Source organism: Protopterus annectens, chromosome 7.part0 (genome assembly GCF_019279795.1).
Source record: "Protopterus annectens isolate FY-2018-M chromosome 7.part0, PAN1.0, whole genome shotgun sequence".
NCBI classification, from domain to species: Eukaryota; Metazoa; Chordata; order Ceratodontiformes; family Protopteridae; genus Protopterus; species Protopterus annectens.
This window is the reverse complement of record NC_056739.1, coordinates 1,210,126,756-1,210,150,580: the sequence shown is the minus strand read 5'-3', so window position 1 is coordinate 1,210,150,580 and position 23,825 is coordinate 1,210,126,756. Positions and strand designations below refer to the sequence as shown.

Here is a 23,825-nt window from a genome sequence, read left to right as displayed (position 1 = left end):
CTTTAACATGCTATGGCAGGGACTGTTCACAAAGCCAGATATGCCTTCTAATGCCGGACACTAAAGCCGCTGCTCTGCGTGATGCTTCCAAAGCATCATAGCCACAACTGAGACAGTGCTTGGCAATCTGGGAGCCGGTATTACTATGTTCCAGCAACTCTTTCTGGAGAGTCTCATCCTCCATCCCTTTTACCTTTTACGTCAAGAGATCCACAAGGTGCTCCTAGTATTTAATACTATGAAACTGGCAGTTTAAAGCCACCATGGCCAGTGTAGACATCTGTTGCCTGCCCACAGCTCTGCTATCCTTATTTGACATTGGGATTCTTTGAAGTGCGGCCCTTGGCTCCCTTTGATTGTGAGGAGACCCTGGGATCAACCACTGGATTTCTGCACAGGTGGCGGTTGGATTCAAGCACCCTGTAGAACTAGTCAGATTTTGTGGGACAAGGGTCTGGGAGTCAAACTGCAAGGTATGTTCTGATCATCATCTACCACATCCAAGACTGCAAGAATGGAAAGAGATTTGCGCTCAGAAGTCCAAGAAAGTACAGCTGTGTAAGTAAACTTATCATAACAGTAGATGTTCAAATGATCACTGCTGCAATAGCCTTAACCTTAGCTATAAGAGTTATATCCTACCAAGGATATAAAAGCCAGCCAAATTCCTTCTACATGCCCGAACTGTCAGGCAGCTCACGCTGAGCTGATTAAAAGACAAGTTTGGGCACCAAGCCTTTCAGAGCTTTCCTGCCAACTAAGAGAGAGAGAGACTCAGCTCTGAAAGGAAATGTTAGGAACAAATAAAGTTCACACACTGGCATAAAAACACACACAAAAAACAAGGGGGTTGGAGGAAGGGAAAGGCTACTGCCACAGTGATCATTTGAACATCTACTGTTATGGTAAGCTTACTTACACAACAGTATTATGCTCATCATATTGATCACTGCTGCAAGTAGGCCTAACTACATTAGAAAGATTACTCCAGCTAACTATATTCGGGAGGAAGAGGAGGAGTCCAGGAACCCACGGGAGAATGGTTTTAGCAAAGCCTGACCTGGACCTAAAGGAGGAATCAAGTTTATAGTGCTTTTTTAAAAAGGTATGTACAAAGAACCATGTAGCAGCTTTTAGATACTTCTAGAATCCGACACTTTCCAAAAGCCATACATAAAGCAAAGGCCCTGGTACAGTGGGTCATGACCCACCCTGGAATATTTAGTTATTGCGAGTATAACAAAAGGTAATGGCCTTAAACCATTTGGAAATGTAGAATACCACGAGCAAACAGGATCCAAAAAAATATTTATTCTTCTTTAGCGCCTCGACTGAACCAGTCTTCAAGAAGTATACAATACAAATGACAAAACATTCCCCATAAATACCCCACCTTAATCAAATAATTATAGCAGCAATCAACTAATTAAATCAAGTATTTCCAATTTATTTCACAATTAAGGCCATGAGGAGACAAAGTATTACACTTTAAAATAAAGATTCCTTAAAAAGTAATATATTCTTTAACATTTCATCATCACCTAATTTAACAAAAACTTTATCTAAAATAGTAGCTTGCAACAATCTATAATCACTTTTATGATACTGCATGAAATGAATAGCAATAGAACTTTCAACTCTACATTTATTTACATCTCTGACATGTTCTTGCAGTCTATGTTTAAACATTCTTTTAGTCTCACTGATGTATATTAAATTACAAGGACAGTATAAAGCATAAATGACACCAGAAGTAGTACATGAAAACCTAGCTAATACAGTAAAATTCTTATTACCCAATTTGTGAAATGTTTGAACAAGTAAATCACAAACATTACACTTCCCACAAGGAAAAGTGCCCTTAGGTAATGGATTATCTACTAAACATTCTACAGGGGCAATAAAATATGATTTAATAAGTTTGTCCGCTATACTGACACCTCTCTTATAAGAAAAGACAGGAAATTCATTTAATAACATATTTAGCTTTCCATCCCTCAGTAGGAATGTCCAATAATATTTGATTTGTTCTTGCATCTGTTCACTCAAGATGTTATATAACATAACTATATAAAACTTATTTTGAGAACTAGTCTCCTTTTTATAATGCATACATTTTTTACCTTTAAATTTTTTTAGCATTTACTAAATAATTTGCACTAATTTTATCCAAAGCGTCCTGAATAGTGAATAAGGAATACCCCCTATTCAAAAACATCTGAGTAGTTGATGTAATAGCTTTAAACAAATCAGTTGTATTATTGCAAATTCTACACAAACGTAGTAGTTCCCCATAAGGTAGGGAATTAATTAAATGTCTCGGGTGAAAATTAGAAACATGCAGAAATTGCCCCCCATCCTGACATTTTCTAAACACTGAAGTGGAAATTTGGCCAGTGTTAGTACCCATCAAATGCACATCTAAAAAATCAACTATCTGTCCAAATTGCAAGCCATCAAAGGATAAATTAAATTCATTGCACTGTAGGTCATTAACAAAACTCTCAACTTCATTAATGCCATATTTGCATATAAAAATCAAATCATCTATATATCTATAATACTTTACGACATATTTTTTATAAAATTCATGATGATAGATGTATCTCTTTTCAAAATAGGCCCAAAAAACATTTGCATAAGTGGGGGCAAAAGGTGCCCCCATAGCTGTGCCTTGTAGTTGATGAAAAATCTGATTAAAAGAAAAATAATTATTATTCAAACTAAATTCTATCCACTCAATAATATAACTTGATAGTGGGCTTTCTTTAACATAGATTGTAAAGCAGTTATACCATCCTTGTGTTTAATACTTGTATATAAACTTCTTACATCCAGGGTTATCCAATACATATTTGAATTCCAATTAATTACAGAAATTTTATTAAGAAAATCAAAAGTAATATAGGAATCTAACTGCTGAACATATGGCAAAAGAAATTCATGAATAACAATACCAATATTGTGCAAAAAATAATTTGTAGCAGCAACTATGGGCCTACCAGGTGGAACGGCCCCACCTTGTTGTACCTTATGTAGTTTAGGCAGGCAGTAAAAGGTAGCCATAGTACATTTATCTATATTTAACTTTTTATTCACATTTTCTTTAATAAAATATCCTAAATGTTGGCCTTTGTCTAACTACATCAAATATTCCTGAAGTGTCCTATAATAAGTTTGAATATCAACAATTTTATAAACATCAGTATCATGCAAATGCATATAACACATTTGCAAATACTGTCTGTAGTGTAAAATCACAATTTTATTACCTTTATCTGATGGCTTCACAATCAAATGTTTACTTTGTGCCAAATCTTTTAATGCTTTCCATTCACATTTGGTTAGATTATAACATATCTGAGATTTATACCGACTAAAATCACCATAAATCTGTTCTAATGCAAAACGAACCATGGCCATAAAATTTTTAACACTTTCATTACTAAAAGCTGGTATAAAATCACTCTTACATTTAATACTAGATGTGCTTAATACACAATATGCGTTAAAACTAACATCAGCTCGTGGTTTTCTATCTTTGCATTTTGCTACTTGATGGTTTTATAACATTTGGAAATGGCCTGTTTTGACACAGGTTGTCCATTTTTATCGTCACAAAAAGGAACACCTGATCCAACCCCCTGAAATATTTAGTCCTGTCAAGATAGTACCAGAGTTGTCTGTGGACATCCAAGAGATGGCGTATTCTTTCTCCCTCACTTATAGGTTCAGGAAAAGTAACAGCGAGATAAAAAGTTTGAAGTAAACTTGGATATCACTTTAGACACAAAAGGGTTAGTTCTCAAAGAAATCCTGTCCCTCTGGAAAATGAGAGAGTTAACTCACCATAAGAGCTTGTGACTCAGATACTTTTCTTGCAGAGATCTGAGCAATTACTAAAACTGTTTTCCATGTTAAGAACCTCAAAATCGGCCAGGTTAGCTGGTTCAAATGGAGCAAGTGTCAGCTTCTCCAACACAAAATGAAGATCACAAGGAGGACACACTGGTTTACTTGGAGGCCCTTGTGCAAATCCTTTTGAAATGAGACAGCACTGAAAGAGGAGGATCCATGAGCAGACATGCTGAAATGGATGATAAATGAGCCTTGACAGAGGAATAAGAAAGGCCACAGGATAGTAACTCACATAAATCTTGTAAAACCAGAGTACAACTAGTCCTGAATGGATGATGGATGATGGATATGTCATTGGTATCGACTAGATAATAATTTCCATTTGCTAGTAGCTGATTATCTAGCAGCAGGCTTTCTTGATTCTACTAGTATATGCTGCACATCCTCAATAAACAAGTGCCTAAAAGGAATTAAGGCCCTACCATCCAGGCAGTTAACTGAAGTAGATTGGCCTTGGGGTGTTAAACACCCCTGTTCTTGTGTGAGCAGATCCAGTCTGTAAGGAGCTTTGTAATTGCCCCAGGCCATTTCCAAAAGGAGAACCATGGTTGTCTGGGCCAGAGGGGCGTCACCATAACGATCTTGGAGGACTCCTGAATTTTCAGGTACCCTGGATATTAGTAGAAAGGGTGGTAAAGCATATAGAACATTTCTGTCCAAGGAAAAGAAAAGACATCTATCTTCCAAGGCCTTCTTGCATGAAGTCCTGGGAGAATCTTGCCAGTTGATTGTTCACTGAGGAGACAAAGGGGTCTAATTGAGGAACTACCCACAGATGGATCAAATCTTGGAAGAAACCCCAATCTAGTTTCCATTCAAAGGGTCTGTTCTGGTCTTGTTCAGCTTGTCTGCCACATAGCTTTGCTCTGACAGAATGTAGGATGCCTGCAGAGCAAGACTGTGCTGTAAAGTTATATCCCATACTAGCATGACTAGTCTGCAAAGGGGTGCAAACCTGGTTCCTTCTTGTTTTTTTGATGTAGTATATGGCTGTGGCATTGTCTGTAACAATTTGAGGAGGTCCAGTGGTCCAAAAATGATTCATAGAGTTGAGAGCCTTGATCGGGTTAAGCATCTCACTGATATTTATGTGCTTGCACCTGTCCTTTATGTCCCACACACCTTGCAGTCTTCTCTCTTCAAGCAAAGTCCGAGGCATCTCTGGTGACTGACTGCTTGAAACAGTACTAAAAACTCCTGATGCCCACCACGGCAGTAAAACTTAATAGTAAAATCAAAACTTTAATAAAAAGAATATAACATAAAATAAGCAGTCCTCAGTGTTCCGATAAGCGCTTTTGGCAAATAAGCCTTCCTCAGATCGTATAAAAAGGACTGTTCAGCTTTTGTATTTATAAGGCATCACAGCCATTCCTCATTTAGTTCTCTGACACGCCCTTGTTGCAAACCAAATGGAGGCCAGCTAGCAGAGAGGTATAATTCCCTTCATTGTAATTAAAGGGGCAGTGCTTCTCTTTACTATAGGATTGTATATGAGAAAACTAATAGCTATGGATGTGAATACATTATATGAATGAAGCAACATTCAAGTAAACTTGCTAATCATATTCCTTCTATTCTTAAGTGCAGGTTTTAATGGCACAATATTATTCAAGCTTGGTGATCTGTTTGCTCTTAAATTAATTATCCAGTCTGAGGATACGTTCCTTAAGACGTTTATCTGTTTTGCCAACACAGAAAGCACTACATTGGCAGCAAGTTGCTAAGTATATGATGTGGGAACTAGCACAATCAGCATAGACATTTGAGGGACATCAAACAGAAAGATCCCAATAATGCCTTAGCAGCCCACGTAGCACAGTATCCTTCTCATTACTTTGTATTTAAGGCCATAGAGGCAGTCTGTCAGACCACAAGAGGAGGTGATGTTCATAATCGCACAGAGCTAAGGGAAACATGCTGGATAATTAATTTAACAGCAAACAGATCACCAGGCTTGAATACTATTGTGCCATTAAAACCTGCACTTAAGAATAGAAGGAATATGATTAGCAAGTTTACTTGAATGTTACTTCATTCATATAATGTATTCACATCCATAGCTATTAGTTTTCTCATATACAATCCTATAGTAAAGAGAAGCACTGCCCCTTTAATTACAATGAAGAAAATTATACCTCTCTGCTAGCTGGCCTCCATTTGGTTTGCAACAGAGAACTAAATGAGGAATGGCTGTGATGCCTTATAAATACAAAAGCTGAACAGTCCTTTTTATACGATCTGAGGAAGGCTTATTTGCCAAAAGCGCTTATCGGAACACTGAGGACTGCTTATTTTATGTTATATTCTTTTTATTAAAGTTTTGATTTTACTATTAAGTTTTACTGTCATTGTGGACATCAGGAGATTTTAGTAATGTTTGCCTTTTCTCTTCCTCATTGGTGTCCTTCACACTATAAGGAAGTTTTTTACCTATTGACTGCCTGAAACAGGGTGGGAGAAGGGGAGACATGGATTAAAGGATATCAGTTGTTTCTATCAAATGACCACTTCTGACAAACCCCAGCACTGGGATTTGAAAAGACGAAGGGTGACTGTCCTGGCACCAAAGAGACTTCAGATACTACTATCTTTCTCATGTGGAGTCTTGCCAAAGAGAATCATAGAAGCCACAAGACCAAAATCCTGAGGTATTCCCTCAGAGTGACTGAAATGATTGGAAAACCTTAGCGATAGATCTAGATAGTAATCAGGAAAATGATCCTGTGTAAAGGAGTCAAGACAGACTTGAATGTTCTCTTGGAATCCGCAGTTCACATAAGAGATCTCTCACCCAAGAGGAGAGAGATTCCTGACACGTTGAAAAAAAAGACTCTGCAAAGATAAACAAGTCATCTTGTAAAGATAAGCAAGTCATCTAACTGTGGGGAAAAATGTGAAAAACCCATAGCTTGCAATGAGCTACAATTAGAGCTTGACACTTTGTGAACATTCTTGATACACTGGATAGTCCAAAGGATAAGGCAAAGAACTGATAATGTTATCTAGACACACAAAACCTTAAGAAATGACTGCAGTATGGATTACTAGGGATGTGGTGATAAGCATATTTTAAGTCTAGTGTTAACAGGAAACTTGAAAGAGGAAGAAGAGCTAATAGGTTGTAAACAGGCATCTTGAATTTGGGGACAATCCCCAAACAGATTTAGCAAAGAAAGATCCAGAAATGGTCTACAAGCATTTTGTTTTTCTGGCACTATGACAATCCTTAAATAAAAACCTTTCCCACCTGGGAAAGAGTAACTGGATCCGTCAATCTTTGGGACAGCAGAACCAGTGGAAACAGAAGAGAGTCTGACCTGGAGGATGAAGAATGACCCCCTGAAAATGGAGGAATTTCCTCACATTGCCATCTGTAACCTACATGAATGATCTTCAGAATCTGTTGCCAAACAGGAAATGGACATTAAGACTTTCTGGAAGAAAAAAAAGGGCCAGGGTGAGAGGGTGTTACAAGGTCTCTTGAAGAGTCAGACTTGTTGGACTGTTCCTGGTTTTGGGAAGATTGAAGCTTCTTTCTGGAACCCCCTTGTCATTTCTTCCTAAATGTCTTTTTACCTGTATTTTGTTGAGACAGTTTATTCTACATTTTGCCCAAACTGGGTGAGAAGCTACAGAATCCCTCAGAAAATTTGGAAAAGAAGGGGATTCCCTGATCAGTTTACCCCTTTCATCACACTTTTTTGATCACCTCTGCAGCAGAGGGATCAAAAACTACATCTCTATCCAAAGGGGAATTTAAAATCTCATTTTTATCATCTAGGAGTTTCTGGAAATGCAGCCATGCAAACCTCCTCACAAAAGTACCAGTGGCCATAGCCCTGGTAGTAGTATCAACAAAGTCATACACACAGTGTAAACAATAAGTAGTGATCTGTGCAATAGAAGAAACAAAATTTAAAGCAGATTTTCCTCACAAGAAGATACTGCAGATAAAACATTCTTCATACTTTCACAATTAGTCAAAACAAACTTTAATGTGTGAGCCTAACAATTCAAAATTTTGAAAATCAAAGTTTCAGAAGCATACATTTTTTCTCATACTCAATTTCCCATCCTTATTAGAAAGAGTAGGATCAAAATTAATAAATTGCTTAGCAGCAGTGAGATCAACTAAAGTTGTAGTTGTTGGGTAAGCTTTGGGAATGGTATATAAAAACGTAGAAAGTATAAAGTTCTTCAGTTCTATCCTAAAAGAATTCAAAACCAATTCAACGAATAAATCCACAAAAATGAGTGTAGAGGAGGCAGACCATTTCTTAAAACCACCAAGCACATTTTTTATTTAATAAATAAAATATATAGTGCTTTCGTCTCAATATTCCAAAATTACAGAGACTTCATCAGATACAAATTTTAAAACAGCCCAGTTTGTTTTAAATCCTGTAAGGATGACATCATATCCTGAAACAGACTTAAAAAGTTTAAAGCAACAGTATGTCCTAAAACAAAATCAGATAGCAGCAGTATTCGAGTTCAAAAATATATTATATATCATGGATATTCAAAAAAAATTAAACAATATAATAAAACCAATCCATTTAATATAATATAATTAAATATAGCATTCTATTACCACAGTAAATATGCTAATAAAAGATAAACAAATGAAATTGTAAAACAGTAAAAATAATGAAAAGTAAATGAACAGCTTCCACTAGGAATTGAACCCAGAACCTTCTACGTATGAAGCAGGTGTAATAACCACTAAACTATTACCTTCACATACCCTATTACTACAAGTTCAATGTCTTATAAGGGCTTTTAATTTTAAAAGGCTACTAATAGACAGGTTGTCATTCAGTCCTGGCCAGTACATGGAATTCAGTCTCAACTGCAAGGCGAGTTCCAATTTTTCTAATAGGTTGGGCCATGTCCCCCCACAAATTCTAGGTACCACACATTCCAATATAATGAACTTAAATTCATGTTGTGGAAACCCTGTAATATGTCTCGCTAAGGCATTACCTTCCCAGCCATCTCGTACGTGTCTATGATGTTCACTAATTCTGGTTTTAAATTTTCTTTCAGTCTTGCCCACGTAAAAACATGGGCAGGAAACACATGTTGTCGACCCGCTCTGTACAACATGTAAATTTGCCTTTAACCCAGATATTTGTTTCTTTAATCTCCACACCTTTGTTTCAATAATGTTGTTACAAAATTTACACCTACCACATTTGTGCATAAACCCTTTATACTGCTCACCTTTCTGTGTCTCGAATATGTTTTTTAAAACCAGAATTAGTGAACATCTTACACACACACGAGATGGCTTGGAAGGTAATGCCTTTTTTTTTTAAATATCCATGATATATAATATATTTTTGAACTCAAATACTGCTGCTATCTGATTTTGTTTTAGGACATACTGTTGCTTTACACTTTTTAAGTCTGTTTCAGGATATGATATCATCCTTACAGGGTTTAAAACAAACTGGGCTGTTTTAAAATTTGTATCTGATGAAGTCTCTGTAATTTTGGAATATTGAGACGAAAGCGGTATATATTTTATTGTTTATTAAATAAAAAATGTGCTTGGTGGTTTTAAGAAGTGGTCTGCCTCCTCTACACTCATTTTTGTGGATTTATTCAGTCCTATCCTACCTTGCTAGGAGCAGCTGGCTGAATTAGCAGGACAACTGCAGGCAGTTATATACACATACACATACACACACACACACACACACACACACTAAAGCTGACAAAAACAAGAGAAATGGGTGCAGGTTCTGGAACAACTGAATAGTAAATTCTGAGAAAATAAAAAACCTAAGTGTTTTCCCACTAAAAACACTGGCTCATTCTACTAAGTCTCAGAGAAATAGAAACTTCCACAGTAAGAATCAGAAATTGAGCTCTCCTCAGAGTCTTAATCAGAAATCTGAAGAAAACCTTGTATCGCTCCCTTCATCTTCCTGTTCAGATTCAGAATCTTCAATCTCTTCAGGAAAAAGCGGTATCTCTCTTTTTTCCCAGTAACTACTTTATAAGATGGATCAATAACTTGAATTAAAACCCCCACCCAGACCCAGTAAACTACTCTTGTCTAAGGAGATTTGAGGAGGAGTAGACACAAAATAGAAGTTATGTTCTTACCATAACGTTCCATGTTAGTTGTCTTCTTCTCGCCTTCTTCTTGCTGGATGGGTTCGGAGCCGACCTCGGCTCCGACTCGGCCTCTCTAAAAGCTCGAGAGTTGGTTCCACCGGCTCGAGGCTCCCCTTATATCCCACAATGCTAGGCGTGAGTTACCTCAGATCTCGTTTGTCAGCTAGGCCCAGCTTATAATAGTAGCAGAATAACTAGAAACAAAGTCCACCTCTATAAACAAGGGAGAAGAGAAGGGTGACCTACATCCTGATCCAGGAAAATATGCACAGCAGAGCATATACCTAAAGTAAAGAGGTGGTAGAAAGAGAGGTCACAATCAAAACTCCTCTAGGTCTGTCCAGGCCAGGGGAAGGAGGTGGGAAGAAGAAGCGAGAAGAAGACAACTAACATGGAACGTTATGGTAAGAACATAACTTCTATATGTTAAGTTGTCTATCTCGCCTTCATTCTTGCTGGATGGGACCACGTCCCTAGCACCTTGTCCCGGGTGGCCTAACGGAACAGACTCTTGAGCACAGTGGAACTAAAATTAGCTCTATGCCTAGAAGCTAAATCCAACTTATAATGTGAAATGAAAGTGTGAGGAGTAGCCCAAGTAGCTGCTGCACAAATGGTGTCTATAGGCAGTCTGTCTTGGAAGGCTATAGAAGTAGCCAAAGTTCTGGTGGAATGGGCTTTAGGTTTGTTAGGTAGCTTTTGGTGTCTTACTTCATAGATAATGGAAATTAGAGATATTAGCCATCTAGATAGTGATACCTTAGAAACAGAAAGTCCCTTTCTGCCTTCTGCAAAAGAGACAAACAGCTGGTCAGATTTTCTGAATTGTTTGGTTCTATCCAAATAGTACCTTAATTGACGATGAACATCAAGCCAATGCAATTTTTGTTCAGACCTATTAGCATATTCTGGAAAAAACACAGGGAGGTCAATGCTTTGATTTAGGTTAGACGCCGAGGCTATTTTAGGTAAAAAGGACGGGTTGGTTCGTAAGGATACCCTGTCCTTATGGAACAACAGATAAGGAGGTCGACAGCTGAGTGCATGAAGTTCTGAAACTCTTCTGGCTGAAGTAATAGCTACTAGAAAGAGAGTCTTCCATGATAGCAATTTTAAAGAACAGGAAGCTGCAGGTTCGAAAGGGGGAAGAATCAAGGAACTGAGAACTAAATTTAGGTCCCAAGGAGGAGGAGGATTTCTTATAGGAGGTCTGAGTAGAAAAACTCCCTTCAAAAAGGCTTTGCAAAGCTTGTGGGACATTATGGCAGACTCTGAGATGCCCACATGAAAGTTAGAAATAGCTGCCAATTGAACTTTAAGAGTAGAAGGAGATGAACCTGCATGGAAGAGTTCAGCTAGAAAATCAAGGACTATTTGGATGGAAGCCGTGAAAGGATCTATGTCCCTTCCTTGAGCCCAATAGACGAAACGTTTCCACTTACTTAGATAAATCTTTCGAGTGGAAGATTTATGGGAAGCTATCAAAATATCTCGAACAGCGTGAGATATATGAGGAAGCCTGGCTAAGGTTGGAATTGGAGGAACCAAGCAGTGAGGTTCAGAGAGGGAGGGAGCGACGCAACTGACCCGACTGATGCATCAAAACCTCTGCAACTAGGTCCAGCTGCCACGGTTGCTCCCACAGAAACTGATGTAGCAAGGGAACCAAACCTGTCGAGCCCAGTAAGGAGCAATGAGGATCAAGGAGGTCTTCTGAGCGATAGCTTTCTGTATCACTTGAGAGATTACTGGGAAGGGAGGAAATGCATACAGAAGTCCCCGGGGCCAAACTTGGACTAGAGCGTCTCTGCTGGGCTGGCCTGGTAGCGGAAATAGGGTGAAATAATCTTTGCACTTGCTGTTTTGGGGAGTAGCAAAAAGGTCGCAGCAAGGCTGACCCCACTTGAGAAAAATTTCTCACAATAGAATCTTTCAGAGACCACTCGTGAGGCATGAAGATAGCTCTGCTCAACTTGTCCGCGATTTGATTGGACTTCCCGGGATGTGCGTTGCTATCAGAAACCGCTGAGAAGAAATCGCCCATTGCCACAGTCTGAGTGCTTCTCGACATAGGGGATAGGACCTGGTTCCGCCTTGTTTGTTGATATACCACACTACAGACATATTGTCTGTCTGGATTGCTATCGTTCCCAAGGGAAGAGAGTCTTGAAGGGCTTGCAACGCTAAAAGCACTGCTCTCATCTCTAGAACATTTATGTGCAAGTGGCATTCGTCTGGTTGCCATGTGCCCCGGACAGTTCTGCCCTGATAATGCCCCCCCCCACCCGATCAGGGAGCGTCCGTTGTCAGAGTAGCAACCGGAGGGGAGGAACAAAGGGTCTTGCCACGAAGACCTGAGGGGAAGACATCCACCACAGAAGATGATTCCTGCATGTTTGCGTAATCATAATGGTGTGGGACATCGGAAGTTGCTGGTATGACCATTGTGTGAAGAGCATCCATTGAAGGATTCTCATGTGGAATCTGGCTAATGGAAGCAGAGGTATGGCAGCCATAATCCCCAATACTTTCAGAACTAACCTGGCTTTGACTCTGTTGCTGCTGAAGAGGAGAGACCAGTTTGTGTATGTCTGTTATTCTCTGATCTGTTAGCCTCGCAGACATGTTGACTGTGTCTAGAATTGCGCCTATGAAGGTAATAACGACAAGGCGACAAAACAGACTTTTCGCAATTTATTGAAATGCCTAAGTTCTGACAAATGCGAAAGGTGTAGTCCCTGGCCCTTAGAAGAAGATGCTTGGTGGGAGCTGTGAGGAGCCAGTCGTTCAAATATGGAAACACCTGGAATCCTTGACGTCTCAGGTGAGAAGCTACCACTGCCATGCATTTGGTAAACACCCGGGGGGCAGTGGTGAGTCCAAAGGGCAGGGCTCTGAATTGAAAATGACTGGTTCCCAGCCTGAAGCGGAGAAATCTTCTGGAGCGTCTGTTCATTTTTATATGATAGTACGCATCCTGAAGGTCTATAGAGCACATCCAGTTTAGCCTTCGGAAATTATGGACTGTACCCACTTGTCTCGAGTTAGGGATAGCCAGGCTTCTGGGTACAGTGACAATCTTCCCCCGACTGCCTCCGAAGGTGGACAGTCGGGCAACACCTCAGGGATGCTGAAAGGGCTTATCAGAGAAAGTTTCTCGATTGCCCTGGTTTTGCGGACCCCCCCTGCCTCTAGGGCGACGTCTACCATTGTTGTTCCCCCCTCTGGCGGGGAACCGACTCTGTCAGGCGAAGTCCCTTGAGATTGTTTATGAACCACATTTTCCCACTTTTCTGACCTTTGGGGTAAGGCCTAGAAGGAGTAGAAAAACGGACTCCGACGGCAGAAAGAGTCTTGCCATCAGTCTCGCACCTAGTCAAGGTTTCTTTCACTTGAGGACCAAAAAGAGATGATCCATCAAATGGGGAATTAGTGAACGACGTTTTAAAGGGGTCCGCAAAGTTGCATAGCCGCATCCAGGCATGCCTGCGTAAGGCCACTCCTGTCCCTGCGGCCCTGCTCGCTCCATCAGCCGCATACGAAAGGAGGCGCATGGAGGAGTTGGCTATGGAGTTCAGGGTAGCCAGCTGAGTGTTCATCTTGTCTTGAAAACCCGCAGCTGTAGGATCCTTCAACATATCACTCGCTTCTTTAAGTCTCTTTGAAGACGAGTAAAATGGCATAGGTAGTTCAGCGAACGCATAGCAAAGGTCGCTGACGAGAACATCCGCTTCCCGTACCTGTCCATAGACCTAGATTCCTTGTTAGGTGGATGGACAGGAACTGAAGGATCAGCTAGTTCCTTCTTAGTGGCAGCAGCAACCACCATAGCATCCACAGAAACTTCCTTTGTCAGAAATTGTTTATCTGCTGGTGCCGTGATAAATTTTGAGGGTCTCCTGGGAGTGGGGTCCACTGAATCAGGAGCCGTCCATGCCTTTTTTGCTACCACCTGCATGAGGGGGTCAAAGGGGGGAGACACCCAGGAGGTGGAAGGGCGAGAGCCAAACGCCTCAAGATACACAGATTCATCCTCCGAAGGGTGGAGGGCTGGCCAATTTCCCCTCTGTTTGAGGATTTCTAGAATGTCTGCAAAGGAGACATCTTCAGAAGGGGAACGGGGGGAACCCTCGGAATCCTCTAAATCTGTGTCAGAGGTGACGGACTCAGGTGAGTCTATGTGTTTCCTCTTACACTTTCTCTTCCGAGGGGGCTCTTCTGCCAATTCAGGAGAGGCCTCGGAAGAGGATGAGATCCCCACAGGGGATTCCTGAGGAGCTGGCTCTCTGCGGTCTGGGATGAGGGAATGAGTAGACATGACCTGAGGCACCCGAAGAGGGAGGGGCGGACGGAGCTGACTGTGGGGTTGAACCAGGTTCCAACACACTCCGCATGACCTCGAACGCACCCCTGTCAGGCAGAGCCAGAGGTCCCCGCTCCGAGAAGCTGAAAACCTCCCTCGGCACCGACAGTGATGGCTCCGAGGCCGATGTCGGAGCCGAACTCACCAGCGCCGAAGCACCGAGGGAGAGCGGGGTCGGACAAGGGTCCGATGCCACTCACCCCTTCGGAGCCGACGAGGGAAGTCCGGCGCCGAGATTCTTCTAAGGAAGAAATCGGAGCCGACGACGGAGCCGAAAACATTTGTATCGGCTCCGACGCTACCACAGTCTCGGTTCCGAGACGCCCCGGCTCCGAGCTCAAAGGAGTCGGAGGAGGAACATATTGAGGAACAGGGTCAGGCATTGACTGATGAGTTGGGCTCTGAAGCATTTGGGCCAGTGCCTCGGACTTAAGAAGTCGACTCACTACCCTCTGAATGTCATGGTCCGAAAGCCTCGATGACCTAGAGGAGTGAGATCTATGGCTCCGTTCAGACAGCAAGGGAGATGCTGGAGCCGAATGAACAGAGCCAAGGGACGGTGACCTGGACCTCTTTCTAGATGTCGGCTCCGAAGGTCTGGTCGGAGCCGACACAGGAATTTCCAATACCTCGGCTCCAGCCGGAGCCGAGGAAACCACAGAAGCTGCAGTCTGAGACTCATCGGCTCCAGCCGGAGCCGATGAAGAAGGAGGTTTCGAAGCCTTAGGCCTCGACTCAGTAGCTGGAGCCGAGGACCTAGAAGCCTTAGAGGGTTTGCCCGAAGAAACAGTAAGGGAACCCTCAGGCTTAAGTAAACCTCTCAAAATAAGTTTATTTTTTCTTTCCTGCAGGACTCTGGGGCTGAAGCCATGGCATACAGCAAGAGAGTCCTGCAGGTGCAAAGGTCCCAGGCAGTAAACACAAGAAGTGTGACCGTCTGTCAGAGACATTTTCTGACAGCACGAGTCACACTTCTTGAAGCCTGAGACCTTTGAATCCTTGGACATTATCAAGGACCTAAGTGTAACCACACACAAAAAACACACACACACTGATTACACTATAAAGAAAGTTAACTAAATTATACTAATTAAACTATTTAGTTAGCTTAAGTATAAAATATATCCCTAACACAACACAAACACTCCAGTAGGGATAGCAGGGACGAAGGCCTAAGGGAAGAACTTTAAGTTCTTGAGGGAAAAAATGGGAATAAAGAAGAAAGGGATGAAATACACTAAACTAAGGGAAATATGAACAATTTAGTTAAGAAAAGGGGATTTAAACTAGTTTAAATCGACTGATTAAACAACTGACCTGAGCCGGTAGAAAAACAACACCTCGATCGCTGTAGCGGCAAACGAGATCTGAGGTAACTCACGCCTAGCATTGTGGGATATAAGGGGAGCCTCGAGCCGGTGGAACCAACTCTCGAGCTTTTAGAGTGGCCGAGTCGGAGCCGAGGTCGGCTCCGAACCCATCCAGCAAGAATGAAGGCGAGATAGACAACTTAACATCTAAGTTTTCTGCTTCTTCTCGACAAGACTAATGGCAGCGGCAGCTTCCATAGGGATGGGCACATCATTCTGATACAACAGGGAAGCCCTCCCCGTTTCCTCTCCCAAGACCTACACAAGTTTCTCTCCCTTTCCACTGAGGGGATCCCAACAGCTGCAGAGGATTCTGCTAAACCCCTGTCCATAGTAGTTGTTGGTGCTATACCAGAGGGATCCTGGATAAAACAGGAGTGGTCTGAGGAACAGCAAATGGCCACAGCAGCTTGACCCACATGGGGCTAAAGCAAACTGCTAGCCTTCTGTGAAGGCAAAGGCTGTTTGCTTATTTTTGTTTATTTTTATGGCGAGAAGACAGACCAACTGTGGGACCAATAGTCTGATCCATGGTCAAGCCAGAATTGGTGCCTTCTTCACAGAGAAGATAAGCAGCAACTGCCAGTAAACACTACCAGTCCACAAAAGTTACCTTTTGATGGGAAAAAAAAAAAAAACCAAATGCAGTAAAAAGCACTTTAAAACACTATGCCAGCCTCACAAACGAAAAACAATTTCTCCACAAGAAAAAAAAAGTTAATTACTGCACACTACTTTGTGACTCTTGACCCTTGAAATAGGGTCAAGTGCAGTAAGAGTTTTAGTTGCTACTGATTTGTTGAAACACCTCCCTCAAAAAGGTTAAAACAGTGGCATCCATCAGATTCCATACCTTTTACAAAGAAATGATGCAGAGTTCCTCCTAATGGAAAGTACAACAAAGAAAAAATATGAAAGTTGTAAATATGCTTTACTATAATGCTCAGACAAAACACACACATATTAATGCCTAAGGCTAAAAAGTCATTCTAAGGAGAGTCTCTTAGTAAACAAAACAATTTAAACAGATAAAATAATCAATAAAAAGTCTCTGGCTGATGGATCATCTACAAACTTCCTAATCAAAGAAAATCTCCAAACATCGGGCAAATGTTGTACAAACTAATATGAAATCAAAAAGGTTAAGAAAAGCACTCTAAACAGTTATGACTGGGAATGTAATTTAAGTTTATCAAGATCCCAGCCCCATGTCCCAGCAGAAAGGCTCTTACTTCTTCATAACTTGGATAAATTATAATAGAACCAAAGAAACTGTTGCAACATGAAATTCATCTCCTTAACAGCGTAAACATCACTGTCAAAGTCTAGTAAACTGTAGCTTAGGTGGTGTATCTAATACCCAAAATGGTTGTGTATTGTTGATAGCAATTTCTTAAGAGCTCTACAACTACAGTGTTTTTATTTTGTGGAAGTTGCATATTCTTCATCAAGTCTTCACTGAAAAAGCTTATCAAAGGCAAGGCAGATTTAACATGCTGAAATGCTGGGACTATACACTCAAAAGTACAAGTAGTACAACTCTTTATCAGTAATACTTTTGCTGCATAGAAACATTTCAGTTTTTGAAAACTGACCATAAAAATAGATGGCCAACATTAAAATCATCACGCAGAAGTTACAAAATAAAAATGTAAAAAATAAGCAAATGATTTTGGAAAAAAAGGCAGAAGCATCCTTCTGTTACACTGAGGCATCCCACCTGGTCAGCAGTGCTGAAAAGGATAATCTAAATGTGTTTCAAATGTGGACTTAAAAAAACGGACATCATCTTCATAAGCGTTGACGTGTTTCAAGGGGCCTTCTTCAAAGTACAGCCTTACTCTTTACAAAAGATACAGAAACATATCCCATCTAATTTGCCTACAGCTTAATGCATTCCAGGTCTCACCACCCCATCGAGGAAGCAACCCCCACAGTATGGTCTGAACAATTCTTCACCAGCCAGACTCATTCTTTTATCTCTGGCCCACTATATACCCTCTCTGCTAACACTTTCCAAATCAAATTTATTTAAGAATGAAATCACCCCAAACCCCATTAGAATTTGCTTTAAAAATTACAAAGAAAACAGCACAACAGGGATGTCACAGCTGAGGTGTGGAGGTGGCCACAACACCCTGATCTTTACACACACAGATACAATTTATCCTTTTGATTGAAAAAGATCAGGGATACCAGACTATTATGTGTGAAGTGCGATACAATATCTGGAGTTTGCATACAAATAAGATGCCGTTTAGACTGGGAATACTGACTTTTTTACAGTCTATTTTTCAGACCTTCAACATCACTCATCAGCTTGACAATTTTCTAAAAAATTCCCTCTGAGAAGCCCTATACTCAGAAAACTAAGCTCAGGTTAAAACATGCTAATATTTCTGGGTTGCAAATTCCACTAAAATGTGGAAATAAAACACAAAGGTCCAGTGCTTTACTTTTCATAATGTAGCCCTTGGTCTGTGTAAGAAATGAGAAAAGATCATTTTGGTGTAGGAACACCCAAATGCTTTAGAACATAATGAAATCCCACAAATACCAGCCACTATCACCACCACTGACAAATAGTTAGAAAATTTAGTGTACAAATCAAGAGACACTTAACACGTACCTTGACATGTTGCATTAATAATGGCTTTTGTGTGTAAACCAACTGACACTGAGGACACTTGAACACGGAGACTAGCAGTTTTGAATTCTCATAAAAGTGCTGATGCAACAATTTTTGCTTGTTAAAGATTGCTTCACAAGAGCATTTATACAGAACCCTGTAAAAAAAGAAGCACCACTTAGACAAATGCATATATCTTGTTGACTCTACTCCTCATAAAAAAGCAGCTACTACTAATGGACAACACTTATTCCATCTAGTCTGCCTATTTTCATACTTACAGAGAAGCTACAAAACCTTCTAACTATCCCCATTGCATAAACATTTATCTAAAACACAGTCTGCGCTAAAGGACCAAGTAGCTCAGTCGAAACAGTGGCAGAAAGAGTTGGACCGGTCCCACAACAGCACAGACAGGGTGGTCCAGCTGAGTAGTGGTACCAAGACAATACGGGACAGAGTGGTAAGAAAGCAAATAAAGAGGCCCTTGCAACAGTTAGTGGCAACATACCATAAAAGACACAGTCTGAGCAGCATGTAAAGAGGATAATTATATCTAGCAGTCACATTTTACAGCTATAAATCTCATTTTCCCTCTGTTCCATTACTAGTGCTTGAAGAACAGACTGCAGCTTCAAAAACTATCTATGCAAATAATGCAAGACTGACTTTGCAGCTCAGACATAATAGTGTGGGAGGACAGTGAAAAAATGTAGCCATGTAAGTAACTCACCATAACAGCAGATACTTGAGAGAAAGAATCATAGCTGTAATACAACTCTATCTTTGGAAAATAGCCAAAGGCTTCCGAGGCTGACTTTCACAGATCTCCTCAGTGAATTAAGCTGCTCACTTCTCATTTTTTTTCTGTTGGCATAAACAGTCCACCTTGTCTAGGTACAGCACACTTCACTGACCAAGGACTTGTAGCAGGAAGTCCATAAAAAACCTTGCTGCTCTTCATACCCCAAGACCTTTATCCTCAATCTTTAGCGGGGAGCAGCTTCATCCAAAGTACTCATGTAGTATTGGCGACATCTACCTGAACACACACACAAGCAGACTAGTGTCTTGGGACGAGGATGGAAAAAAAAGAGGGATATAGAGAGCCATACAGATGTTATGATAGACTCACAACCTCTAGGCCCTACGGAACTCTCCAAGGAAAGGGGATGAACCCCAGATGGGGGCGGCTGACAGAGGGGGAAACTCTACCCCATCATTAATACCTCTACTTGAACATCTGTTGTGGCAAATTACTCACACAGCTTTACATTGTTCATCATAGCGATCACGGTTGTAGTGCAATTCTTTATCTGCAGGAAGTATGCCAAGATAGACTTGTGGTTTGAGCATGGTAGGAGGCCGCCATCATGCCCTGTAAAACAGCAGTGGTAAATCTTGCCCAGTCTTTTACAGGGAATTGAGTTCATAGTGCATGATCAAAGCATGGAAAAAGTCCACATGCTGCCTTGAGTGTCCTGATCAGCTACATTTATGAATAAGTCTGCACAATGTAACCACTTACTGGACTCACAGCAGAAGGTGCTACAGTTAGCCAGTCATTTGGAAAATGTCTGCTTTTACAATGCTTACCTACTTTAGCATGCATATACAAGACTAAAGGCTGGTCTGACTGACATTTCTTTTGTCTTAGAAATGTAATACTTGAGCTATCTATGGATATCCAGTAATTTCAATACCCTTTCCTATCTACTGGGGGGGGGGGGTCAGGGAAATATGGATTTTTTGGTTGAGATAGCTCAAACTGCTTTTGAAATTAAGAAGGAAATAATCTGAATGCATAACGGGACATTCTGGAAGACTATCTAAGGCTTCTTGTACATATGGGCATACAAGAGGGACAACCTTCTAAGAGGGACAACCTTCTGGATGAAGTTACAGTTATCAATGAAAGGTTTTCCAGGTGAGGAATTCCAATGGCCACTGAAGAGCTTTATTCAAAGAGTCCCACTGTTAGTTTTTGAATGACAAGTTTAAATAGGAAGAGAGAAGTATTGCTCCCCTGAAGTCTCCCATGCAAAATCTTCAGCAAAAACTGCTTGCCTGTGTAAAGGAAGTACAATGGCAGACACAAAGCCAGAAATGCAGTAATGAACGACAGACACCCTGACTGAAGCTTAAGAAAGACCACATGACAGAAACTCTACCAAACATTGTAGGGCTTTAGGTTCCTATGCTTTGGGGGAGGAATCTACTTCCATAAGCACCACAGGAGTCTTCTCGATTTAGCAAACAAAAAGTTTCCTAAGATGTTAATCACTTCTTCTGAAAACTGAAAATTAAGAGCCATCAAGCTAAGAGTATCCCTGCAGAAAACTTCAGGCTCCATGGACTTAGGTATACCAGAGATGCACTGCTTGGGTTGATGAGGAGAATCTGCCAATAAAACTACAACTGTTTGGGCCAGACAGGGGACTCCAGTAAGATTTTGGCCCAGTTCAATGTGATCTTTTGGAACACCTTTACTAACAAAAGCAGAGGAGAGAAGGCAGAGAGTACATAATTTTTTTTTTTTATTTACATTTTGTTGACCAGGTTATACACTAGACTAGCAGCCTCATTTCAGGTGGCATTCATACTGACTAGGGTTAATATGACCAGGGAAGTAGGGAATTTCTCCTACACTTAAGGGCCGTAGGACCTTTTATATCCATCTGAGCAACCACCAACTCAGGCAGATGGCACCTTGGTTTAACATCTCAGTAGTCCTCCATGAAACAAGGTGTCAAATGCCTTCACTGCCTAAAATATATAACAAATTTTCTGTAGCGGATAACTGCCTCATGCAGCGAGACTCATTACTGACATCCCATCCCCTGCTACTGCATAGGAGACATGCAGACACAAATCCAGCCTACATTTGGGGTCGTTGTTGCAAGTTCTGCTGAGGATGTCTGCCATATTGTGGGCTGAGTGCACATAAGACACTTAGAGGTGCACAGCCAGCTAGACAGGTAACTCCAACAGAGTTTTGCTTCCACAGCTGATAAGAGTGACTGACTCTCCTTGTTTATGTTCTATACCACTGTTGCACTGTCTGCCTCCACTTTAAGATGTGATGAGATTTCCCTTGATAAGAATACAGGAGAAACCATCTTTTCTACTTAGGCAAGTAAAACTTGCTAGTGCTACATCATCTGGCCATATGTAAGATGCCCATTACCTTCTCTGAAGGGTGATCCTTAAAGACACTGTAGTCAATTTCAGGGTCTTTAAGCTTGTGTATACCAGAGCTCCTTTGCCTTGGATGACAAGGGTAGAATGCTGAAGGAGCAAAAGAGTATCTCTCCTAGCCATCTGAATAATATGGAAGAAAGTACAGTTGGATAAGATCTTACCATAACAGTAGATGTCCCTCCCTTCACTGTTGCAGAATTCCTTACTAAAGGGATTCCCCACATTCGGCCAGTATACCAAAGCCTTAGGTTTTGTAGAAGGACATTTTATATCACACATATGGTCCCCGCTCACAGTGTAGGGCATAAAGGTGATGTACAGCCATACATACCTCAGAAATGAAAAGCCTCAAGAGGAACAGTCCAAGGAGAAAAGGGGGTAATGTGTACATCCAGAAAGAAAACAGGAAAATGAGTAAACAGAAAGGGGGGGGGGGCAAATACAACGATGAAAGAAAGACATCTACTGTTATGGTAAGATTTTACACAACTTGTATTATTGTCCTTCCATATCACTGCTACAGTATTCCTTACTAAAGGAAGAGTACAAAAGCTCAGGAAGAAACCTAGGAAGAGAAAGGCCCAGCAGAGCTCTCAAGAAAGTCATGCAGGATAGCCTTGGCAAATCCAGCTCTAGCCCTGGAACCCACATCCAGCTTGTAATGTTTAGTAAAAATATTGACAGAAGTCCAAGTAGCAGCCTCCAGGATGGAACTGGTATCCAAAACCCTTTGAAAAAGCACCAGAAGTAGTCAACCCTGGTAGAATGAGCCTTTATAGAAGCAGAAAGGCTTTTACCATAAAAGGAGTAACAAAAAGGAAAGGGCATTAGAAATCCAAGAAGAAATGGTTTCCCTAGAAACAGCCAAGCCTAGAGATCTAGAATGAAAGAAAACAAAGGCGCTCAGCCTTGCAAATGGCCTTAGTCTTATCCAAATATCTGAGCTGCCTATGTAAATCCAATGTGTGAAGAACCTTCTTACTAACAGACTGCGGAGAAGGGAAAAAAGTGGGCAAATTAACAGACTGGTTAAGACATTGTTCATACTAATCCTGTGGTTAATGAATTGAGAACCTTGTCCCTATGAAAAACTTAAAAAAGGAGGGACAGCCCTAAGGGCCTGAAGCTGAGACACCCTGCTGGTTAAGTAAGAGCCAAAAGAAGAACAGTCTTCCAAATAAAATGCTGCAAGGAAGCTGAAGCTGCAGGCTCAACAAGGGCCCCGAGTCATTTTTTCAAGGACAAAATTAAGGTCACAGGAAGGAGGACTAAGCTTCCTGGGAGGCCTAAGAAATTGTTTGACCTCAAACCTAAAAGCCATAGGAGGAATCACAGGCAGACAAGCAAAAATAGCTGTAAGGTGAGCTTAAACTTAACAGTATGCCAACCCAGAATGGAGCAATGCACACAACTAGAGAACCAAAGGAAATTTCACAGAAAGTGGATCCTAGTTATGAGCAAGACACCAGACAGAAAATCTCTTCCATTTGGACAAATATGTTTTCCTAGCCTCCTGCAGAACCCAAAGCACATCCTCAGAAAAAAAAGGTGACTAAAAGGGATCAAAACCCTAACATCCACAGTGTCAGATGAAGAGTGGACAAGTGAGGTTGGATGAGAGACTCCTTGTCGTTTGGGAGTAGATCCACCCTGTGAGGTAAGTTGTGGTCACTGCCCTTGCCTAGGTGCAGAAGAACTGGGAACCAATGCTGTCTGGGCCAAAAGGGAGTCACCAACAAGATTTTTGGAGAGTCTTGTTTTATCTTGAACAGGACTCTCAGTATGACAAGGAGGGAGGGAAGGCATAGAGAAACATCCCCCTCCAAGAAAATGAGAGGGCATTCACATTCTGTGGTAGAGAACATGGGACTCTGGTGCAAAAAAGAGGAAGTTGTCTATTCAGAGGGGATGCAGAAAGCTCTACCTAAGGAGTACCCCACTGGTGACCAATGTCCAGAAACACATCTCTGTGAAGCATCCACTCGTGAGTTGGAGTTACAGACCTACTTAGTATGCCGCATGTTCTGTTCTGAAGGAATATAAACAGCCTGAAGCATCGCCTGATAATGGACAGCCAGATCCCAAACCTGAACAGCTACTCTACAATGGAGGTAAGACCTTGTCCCCCCTTGCTTTGATGTACCACATCACTGTGGTATTATCTGTAAAGATTTTGAGACGCCCTGGAAGGAACAGAGTATGGAAAGCCCAA

The 23,825-nt window shown here is 41.2% G+C and overlaps 1 protein-coding gene across 1 annotated transcript in view; it reads right to left on the bottom strand.

Annotated features, from left to right (window-relative positions):
- Positions 1 to 23,825, bottom strand: part of ZNF592 (zinc finger protein 592) — a 1,193,995-nt gene that overhangs the window by 685,985 nt on the left and 484,185 nt on the right. The window contains exon 4 of the mRNA XM_044077837.1: positions 18,413 to 18,569. Coding sequence (XP_043933772.1) covers positions 18,413 to 18,569 — 157 coding nt within the window. The remainder of the gene's footprint in view (positions 1 to 18,412; positions 18,570 to 23,825) is intronic.